The sequence below is a fragment of the Centroberyx affinis genome, unplaced genomic scaffold (genome assembly GCF_046629955.1).
Source record: "Centroberyx affinis isolate AG114_WGS23_722 - 3 ecotype Tasmania unplaced genomic scaffold, CSIRO-AGI_Caff_v1 ptg000076l_1, whole genome shotgun sequence".
NCBI classification, from domain to species: Eukaryota; Metazoa; Chordata; class Actinopteri; order Beryciformes; family Berycidae; genus Centroberyx; species Centroberyx affinis.
Window position 1 is genome coordinate 327,643 of NW_027278785.1, and position 9,713 is coordinate 337,355.

The window sequence follows — 9,713 nt, forward strand, 5'->3', positions numbered from 1 at the left end:
GAGTCAATATTCTGAATTCATGTGACATTTAATCAACCAGATTCAGAGATCTTCATTTTAAGTCTCTGTAGCTTGTTGGTACTGGTCAATTTAAAAACTGATTAAAGCATCATTAAATATTATGTTTACCAAGCTTCATGATGATGTTTCTAGCATATAGCATTTTCAAGGGAAACTGGAAAAATTAGACACACAAACACACACATACACAAATACACATACAAGACAATGGATCTCTGGTCCAGCTGAATTTCAGCAATAGTATTATCCTCCGTAACAGTTTAACCTACTTCAAAAACCTCAGTCTGTCTCCTACACAGTTTAAACTGACTCAGTGACTAAATTCCCTGTCGCAGACTGGATCAGCAGGCCAATAAAAACGATGGCTTTCTGCATTTGTGTATTTGATGGATTCAGAAGCCCTCTAGAGGTAAACATTTGTAACTGAAAAAATAAAATCAAAGATGACAGTAGGGCTGTAAAACAAACTAGATATTTAGCATGGTCAACACATTGATAAGAAAATCTAACTTAAGATAAAGAAGTATGAATCAAAAGGTTTTATTATATTTGCTCAGATGCGGATTTTCTTACACAAAATATTAACACATTTTTACACTTTATTGGCATGAAATCATTAATCATAATGTGCCATATATTATGTGTATCCATTTCCTAATAACACAGCAATTCGACACTTCAATTTTTACATTACAGAGCCAGTGTATAAGGAAATGTGGAGGAATTGTGCGTTCTTCAGCATGAGTGGCTTAAGTTTTTGCAGTCCTTTTTTACAGTTTTTACATTTGTTGGTGTGTGATGGATAGACAACACCCAAAAAATACCTCACTGGAGTTGTCTTTGCAATTATAGCTGTAAAGAGGATATAAGAAGACAATTTGGTTTGGATGAGTTACCTCTATTGGAACTACTAACTGTAAATATATTGCTGGGCCCACACTGAATCTTTTCTAATACGGAAAATCAATTAAAATAACAAAGACTGAACTCTGACTGAGCCCACATGTACATATTTCAGGTTTTTATCATATCTTATGGAGGTTGTAGCCAAGTGAAGCCAGGAATAAACCTTTACAAGTCTGTGATCATGGTCTACTGTGGATGTTACACAGTAAAGGGATGTTACACTCAATTCACCGCAGGAATCAAGTAGAATATGAATAGAACAGATTTCTATTAAATAAGCTCTTGTTTTGAAGCCTTGAATGAAACCAACAATGAAAAAATGTTTAATTGTGGTGTAGGCCTATAACGTCTTACCACCCTTACAATTGGGTGCCGTTCAAATCCTATACATGTCCAAATGAGGAAATCATTTACATTTTGTGCAAGACAAGCCGATCTACTGCTTCAGTCTGAACAATTAGACAACAACGCAGTGAACAGGCTTCATGTTTATGTCTGTGCTGCACTAAAAATAAACAGCTTTAACTGTCAAAAATTGTGCAACACTAGCAAGAAAGTCAGAGGTAGTGACCCCTCCACCCCCCCACCCCCACCCCCATCACCCTGAGAGTCATAACACTCCGCCTCAGAGGGCAGACGTTCACCGCTGCTTCTATTTCAGGGCCTGCTGAGATTGACAAAAATCATCCCGGCCATGGCCAGCAGCATCGCCACAGTCACCTCCATCATTTTCCCCATCCTCCACTTTCTGTACTCCTCCCTCCTCTTCTCCTCTAGGTACTGCTTCCTGGCCCTCATCTCCCTCTCCCTCTGCAGCTGCTCCCCATAGTGGGCCTGGTAGAAAGCGTCGAAATCGAACATGGTCTTCCCCCCGCCTTGGGAGAAACGCCTGCCTCTCTGCTGCTGCTGCTGCTGCTGCTGCTGGGACGCTGAGGCTCGGCCCGGGGCCTCTCTGGAGGAGGGTCTCCCCGCACCCCGGACGTCCGACTGGCTCAGGATGCCGTGGTCGTACTTCCTCCTCAGGCTGATGCTGCCCAGCACGGTGTAGGCCTCGCTGATCTCAGAGAAGCGCTGGGTGGCCTCCTCGCTCCCCGGGTTCTTGTCTGGGTGGTAGATGAAGGACTGCTTGTAGTAGGCCGTCTTTATCTGGGACTGGGTGGCACTAGGGGACACGTTGAGGATGTCGTAGTAGGCTGTCTTGCTTCGGTACAGCGGGGGAGCGTCTTTGCTGCTGTTGTTACCCCTCCAGCTGTAACACCTAGTCGTGGTGGAGGGGTGCAGGGCCTCAGGATGGAGTTTCACACGCTTCAGTCTCTCTGATCCCCGCTCTGCTAAAGTCAGGACAACAGTGCAGAAGTCTCTGAGCTGCTGAGGCGAACTGAAGGTTTCGGGGTGAACGGCGGCCAGGAGAACACCTCTTCTCCTCCAGCGGGTCATCCTGCCACCCAGCAGGTTCGCCCGGAGCAGAGGCTGCACTCCGGGTGAGAGGTAGAGCGGTGTCCCGTCAGCCTGCAGGCTCTCTCTGCTTTCCACCGGTCTGACGAAAGAGTATGCGTCCAAGTCCCGAGATGCGGCAGATGGTGAAGTCCCATTTTCCTGCCGACGTTCACTTTTATCAAGTCTAGAAAGTTTCTCGGCTGTGCGTTGTGTTGACTTGCTTTTTGACAGCGGCTGATACTCGCGCAGACCCGGCGGGCTCGTGTCCTCCTCGGCCCCACCGCAGCCCCGGGCGCCGGTGAGGCCGCGGTTTGTCAGCAGAGACCCGGGACTTTCTCCGCCGCAGACGGAGCGACTCTGGGTGTTTCTGAGCGCAGAGAGCCGGTAAGCTCCGCTCCCCAGCCTCTGACTGACCTCTGCCATTTTCCCGTTGGCAGCGCCGGTGACGAGCCCGGGGAGAGGAAGACGGCTGGGGCATCCGGTGACGTCAGACAAGACGTCAACAGAGAGCCAATGAGAGGCAATGTAAACGGGAAGTAGATACCACATTCGGCCAATCATATTGCAGAAACAGGGACCCATAGAGTGTTTATGTAAGAACTGTAAACTAACCCATGTTATTACATTATTATTTGACTCTTTATTGCTCTATTTATTGATAAACACTAAAGGGGTTGCAGGTTTTTAGACGATAAACATGGATAGCGAGAATATTGCTCTACAACAAACTGCTGCCCCTTGAAACAAAAATATAAATCTGGAATAAAATAATGAAACACTGTTTTGCAATATGGAATTATAAATCACAGAACATCTATTTTTCCACTTCCAAACTGTATGGAATTTTTTACAGAATATCTTGCCACCCTTAAATTCAGAAAACATAAACTTTGGTATATTTATGGAGGACAAAAACCTGGAATTTGGTATAAACAAAATATTATTGGTAAAATATTTCAGTCAAAATGTAAATCCCCAGCCCTATTAGTGATCTGTAAGAGTGAGTTTCTATTTGCAAACCCCTTGAAATGTATTAAGAGTAAGCAAGCCCAAAAACTATTGTCAACCCAGCATTAACTAATTTCCTCCCCTTGATCTGATTTGTATTGTATTTTATTTTGTATTGTACTTTATATTTATATTGTATAATAATTTCATTATTTTATTTTTGGAATAGGATATCCAGGGTACAACAGCTTATTTACATATTTAAAAGAAACAGCTAGAATCTAGTTTTCTGATCCACTCCAGTTCAGTTGATTGCGGTCGTTTAAAACCAAAAAGAAGAAGAGGAAGACTAGAATATAAGAGGAAGACTGGAATATAAGACAGGCAGCAATATATACATGGACTGATGCTCCACACTCCGGTACAGCAGGTGGCGATGTGCACCTACGCTGGTTTGCGATCCGCCATTAAACCCGGAGAAGAAGAAGAAGCAGTCCCTCTTGTCGCTTACATATGACGTCACAGCACCTCACGCGTGGACGGCCCATCACAACATCTAGCTTGGTTTTAAATTGTGATTATTTACTATTTCTGCTCAGGTGCCGTTACACACATTGACAGCCATGGCGTCCAGCTGTCGAAGGCCTGAACACATGGCCCCTCCCGAAGTGGTGAGTGACATTTTACTGACTTTTTACCAGGATAGACTGATGAGTTTCAGCAGAGGAGTTAGCCAACCAGCAAGCTATCATTAGCTGACTGTACTGTAGTAAGGCATGTACAGTTTCAATCTCAAAACAGTGATGATCAGCCTCTGTTTAACGCCCCTTCATGCATAACAGCAGAATTCAACCTCTTTGCTAGAAACGCTAATTTAGTTGAGTATATATTGGAAAGTGTATGCTTACATACCCTGTGTTTGCTGTCTGCAGTCAAATCAGCTTCCAAACAGTGTTGTATGCAACGTGCCTTAATGTTGATCTGATCTGCTCTCATCACTGCAGTTCTACAATGAAGGCGAAGCCAAGAAATACTCTCAAAAGTGAGTCTGGGTGTTATGTTGAGTGTAATTTCATTAGTCACATAACTGTGGGGTTGATTCTTGAGTGTGGTGTCATGGTGTTAATAAACAAAAGCTTTGGAGTATGTGACTGACAAGCTGCAGAATGCCATGTGTGATTCTGCACAGTTTTCAACAGAGCACTAACTGAAGAGAGATTTCTTATGCAATGTTGCAGAATATGTTTTTGAATCTACCAAATCCAGTTTCAAATCTGACTTCAGCATGCTGCCTACTAAAGTAGAATCTGCTGGTGTATTAGATTCGATAAGATTAGAGCTTTATTTGTCTTCAAGGAGGAACTTCATTTCCACAACCAGTCAGACTCTATATATATATATACATCCAAACAAGACCATTATTACTCGGACACATGACTTGACATTGGTCTATGTCAAGTCATGTGTCCGAGTAACACACCATGACAGAGGGGAAGCAGACATAACAGGAAGATATTTCACATAGTTGTAGAAGAAGAAAAATACAGACTAAGAATATTTCACCATTAGTAAAGTCTCTGTGTGTTTTGCTGTTTCTCAGCTCTCGAATGATTGAGATCCAGAGCCAGATGTCGGAGAGAGCTGTAGAGCTTCTGAACCTGCCAGAGGGACAGCCGTGTTTTCTACTGGATGTGGGGTAAGTGAATGACTTGGGATGTGGTGGTTTACTGTTGTTATAAATTAAGTAGAGTGCTTATGAAAGAGCCATGTTGGAGGTAATGATAGTATTTGAGATTCAATTTATCTGAATGTCACCAGCATTTGGCGCACAGGACATGTGGTTATTTTTTAGTATTTTTTATGAAACTGACAGAACTCCAGTTACAATGAAAATATAAAGAGGCTGAACAACACAGGTGACTCTCTGTCTCTCTGTCCCAGGTGTGGCTCGGGGCTGAGTGGAGACTATCTGTCAGAGGAGGGACACTGTTGGGTTGGAGTCGACATCAGCACTGCGATGTTGGGTGAGTTTGACGTACGACATTGCCGCATACACATTTGGTCTTGAGATGTGATTTCAGGAACAAATGTACGCAGGACCTGCAAGTGCAAACATTTCAAAACACTAGAGCTGCAACGATTAATCGATTAATCGATTAATCGATTAGTTGTCAACTATCAAATTAATCGCCAACTATTTTGATAATCGATTAATCGGTTTGAATAATTTTTTAAGAAAAATAAGTAAAAATTCTCTGATTCCAGCTTCTTAAATGTGAATATTTTCTGGTTTCTTTACTCCTCTATGACAGTAAACTGAATATCTTTGGGTTGTGGACAAAACAAGACATTTGAGGACGTCATCCTGGGCTTTGGGAAACACTGATCGACATTTCTCACCATTTTCTGACATTTTATAGGCCAAACAACTAATCGATTTATCGAGAAAATAATCGACAGATTAATCGACAATGAAAATAATCGTTAGTTGCGGCCCTACAAAACACGCTGTCAAAAATGCAGTTTAAACGTTTAGATGAACAAAGAAATTTCAACAGTTGACGAAAATATATCGCAACTCAACTTGTTTTGTCAGTTTTTCTTGTTTGGTTAATTGTTTAATTCAGAAGTCTGAGATCTGGATAAATTGGTGAACCAATGACCGGATGTCACTGTCTTGTCTGTGGCAGATGTTGCGCTGGAGCGAGAAGTAGAAGGAGACCTCGTACTGGGGGACATGGGCCAAGGGATGCCTTTCCGACCCGGCACCTTCGACGGTTGCATCAGGTGACGAACATAGCACACCTGTGTTTATAAAAGGCAGATTAATTTGGAATCTTTTGAGTTTATAACCTCTCTTTTTAATTTTCTCCTCTCTCTGTACTGTCTTTTTTTTCCCTTGCCACATTTTCAGTATTTCGGCCCTACAGTGGCTCTGCAATGCAGACAAGAAGACACACAGTCCACCCAAGAGACTCTATACCTTTTTCAGTACACTTTATTCTTCTCTGGTAAGGTGATATCATTGTCTTTGATTCTTTTGACAAACAGTGAAAGATTTGGACTCCAGAGTAAATCTGTACTCCTTTACTCACTTCACTCTGTTCTTTGTCTTTCAGTCCAGAGGCGCACGTGCAGTTTTTCAGCTTTACCCAGAGAACTCAGAACAGGTGAAAAAATGCCTTCATCCCTAATTTGTCGGTGGATGTGTGGTCCAATGCCAGAGAGTTTTTCTTCATTCCTTCGCTCACCTGCAGTCTTCCCTTTCCCTTTCTGCAGCTTGAGCTGATCACCTCCCAGGCCATGAGGGCAGGCTTCAGTGGAGGCATGGTGGTCGACTATCCCAACAGCAGCAAGGCTAAAAAGTCAGTTCCTTACAGAGGGGGAATTTACTTTGCCATGTTCAACTACCAGCATCTGCAGTTGTTTCCTTTTTAATAGCCTGTGAAATTATTAATAGTGTACTTGCAACACAAGGTTTTTGAAAGGATGGCATTTATATTGATGACATTGCTGATTACATTTTCCTTATGTTAAATTATTACATCAGCAATTGACATCTAAAGTGTTTTGCATAATTTACCTTCATGACCAAGACTTCTCTTGTTTTTCCCAGGTTCTTCCTGTGTCTGTTTGCCGGGGTAACAGGAGTCCTTCCCAAAGTAAGGAACAGGCCGATTGGCAGTGGATATCAGGGATGTCTGCCTTTCTTATTATGCCTCATCGTGATCTCTATCTCTGTTTCTTCATTTCAGGGATTGGGATCAGAAACATCAGAAAGGGGTGTTCAAAACCAGGTCCAGTACGCAGGACAAAGGTAAAGATATTCGCACTAGGCAGACGCTGGGTGTGTTTACATGGATGCAATACACTGGTCACTGTGAATAATCAGATTAACGTGATCGTTTGATGAAAGTGTTTACATGATTTGCAGCAGTGCAATTTGCTCCAATAACCAGCGTTTACATGGATTTATTTGTTACTTCACTCAGAGAAGGATGTGATGTAATGAGATCCAGCCTGCGGCCATTTCAGTTTCAGATGAAAAATGTTTTGTTTTTGTTATTTTGCTTGCTATTCTCTGTTGTTTTCGTTGATGTGCTTACAGCGCACTTTGATGCAATGCTCATTTCTTTTGTCTGGTGAAAGGAAAAATTTGCATGAAAACCTTTTTGCAGTCACCTCACATGCATGGGCCGCTCCCGTCACCACTTGCCATTTTGTCATTTGTGTAAACAAACACAAACACACTGCTGCTGCTTTTGCATCAACTTCCTCTGCAACCATTTGGCAGATTTGCATGTTTAAGAAAATGGAATGAAACCTGGCTTAGTTGTTTCCATGGCCAAATAAATCCACATATTGAGCAGAAATATAGGTGTTTTAACTGAGTGATGCTTACTCTGATAATGACTTTACTCTGATAAAGATACTCTGACTAATGCATTTGCAACGACATTTGCTTTACTTGGATTTTTGCCTCAGATTAAGATTTGATTATTGGTGTGTATGTAAACAAACCCATTTAAACGTACCCATTCATTACCCACTGTATGGACAGTAAGCAGGTCTTGGCTTTGATAAGCGCAGGTTCATCCATGTCCTGCCTTGATGAAGCTGAAAGACCTAGAGAAATATAACAAAGGGTTGTCGTTCTGCCTGACTTAAAACCCTGCCAGGCAGATTTTCCTCCCTTTCACATAACTAATCTTCAAATCTCTCCCCCTGGTCATACACAATTACACAAGCAATAACACAGTGATGGAAGTGTTTTGTCACACAGAATGAGGTGCATTTTAAATAAGATGGTCAGCTATGTGAAACACTCTTTATCTTTATTCATGAAGATCCCGCTTCAAAAACATGAAGGGCAAATCTGCAAAGAAGGGAAAAGACTGGATCATGGAGAAGAAAGAGAGGAGAAGAAGACAGGGCCGGTATGTACATGGCTGTCTTGTAAACTCTGTCTTTTAAACTTTTTAAAGGGTAAAGTTGAAAGAATCATATTGGTTTGGACTGAGTTTTTCTCAGCAATTTCAGACCTACCTAGTTAATTTTCAATGCATAGCGTGTGTCAATGGAAGTACAATTAAAAGTCACATTACCCTTTCCTGCTTATTGGAAACTAAGAAATAACCTGGTGGCAGACAATTCAGTTTGCACTGATGGATTGTGGCTTCATATTGATGAGGATTAATATGAAGCCACAATACATCAGTGCAAACTGAATAGTGTCCACCTGCTGTAATTTATAGGAATAGCTGTGTTGTTCATTTCAGACAACTTTGATAACTGGGAACATGTTCCCAGATGAGGAGCGTACAGATTAGAGCATGCAGCAGGAATAACATAGATCACATTGGAACTGCTAACTGTATTAATCACATTTACATATATAAACTTGTATTTAGGGCTTCATACCTATTGGGTATCAGCCAAACATTGACACAAAGTTAGATTCCGATGTGTGTGTGTGTTCTGACGCTTGCTGATGTGTGTGTTCCCCTGCAGGGAGGTGCGGGCAGACACAAAGTACACCGGACGCCAAAGAAGACCTCATTTCTAGCTCTGACTCATGCAGCTTCATTAGCTCTCGGCTGCAACGTCACACACACACACACAGTCACCTCTGTAGCTGACAAGTGTTTGGACTCAATTAATTTTTCAACTCGTTAATTCAAGTGGATGAAATGAAAGAGTGAAATGCTATTATGGTCAATCATTTTTATATTTGGCCTAGTGAAGTGTTTGCCAATTTTTCTCTGAAATGAATGTTCATAAGATTGCAGTCTGCTGTTCAATTTGGCAGGAACTGACCTTGTGTATAGACACACCGATGGACTGCCCACTGTCCAGAAAACACAGCTGAGATGTAATTTAGTCTCCATAACTATTGGACAGCACAAATGGCTTTCCAATAGTTATGGAGCCTAAGAATTAAAAACACAGAATTAAAACAATTTTATAGATTATCAAATGTCAGATTCATCATGTCTGCCCATCTGATTAAATCTATCTACAACATTTGCACAAATATGGGCATTCATTGTTTTGTTTTTTTATTTATTTCCTTAGTAAAAAAAACAAAACAAACAACCTCCATGCATTGGTTACAACTGCGCTGTCCCCATGTTACAAAAACTGCACCAAGAGATTGGATATATGGCATGTACATATGTAGTTAAGTTGTGTTTGACAGTACTATTTTTTTTTATTTATGCACACATTAAACAAACATTAAACAAGTACAGGACAGTATGGGACATGGTAGTTTGACAATTACAGAACTGTATGCAATAAGGGGCAGTTACAAAGCAAACAACCTAAGACAAGACAGGACAACGGACAGGGGGTGTCATTGTAATAAGGGGTATTGAGCAGGCATGTTGAAGGATATTGAA

General features: G+C 41.7%; 2 protein-coding genes across 2 annotated transcripts; one reads left to right on the forward strand and one right to left on the reverse strand.

Annotated features, from left to right (window-relative positions):
• Positions 1–1,549: 1,549 nt before the first annotated feature.
• Positions 1,550–2,787, reverse strand: dnajc30b (DnaJ (Hsp40) homolog, subfamily C, member 30b). The gene has a single exon (XM_071521513.1). The coding sequence runs from the start codon at positions 2,785–2,787 to the stop codon at positions 1,585–1,587; it is 1,203 nt and encodes a 400-aa protein (XP_071377614.1). The 3' UTR covers positions 1,550–1,584.
• A 1,049-nt stretch (positions 2,788–3,836) lies between these two features.
• bud23 (BUD23 rRNA methyltransferase and ribosome maturation factor) lies at positions 3,837–9,512 on the forward strand. Its single transcript, XM_071521385.1, has 12 exons — positions 3,837–3,983; positions 4,317–4,354; positions 4,913–5,008; positions 5,254–5,336; positions 6,003–6,099; positions 6,227–6,323; positions 6,432–6,482; positions 6,592–6,677; positions 6,929–6,974; positions 7,068–7,129; positions 8,160–8,249; positions 8,824–9,512. Exons 1-12 carry the CDS (start codon positions 3,936–3,938, stop codon positions 8,876–8,878), a joined length of 849 nt encoding a protein of 282 aa, XP_071377486.1. The 5' UTR covers positions 3,837–3,935; the 3' UTR covers positions 8,879–9,512.
• The last annotated feature ends 201 nt before the right edge of the window (positions 9,513–9,713 follow it).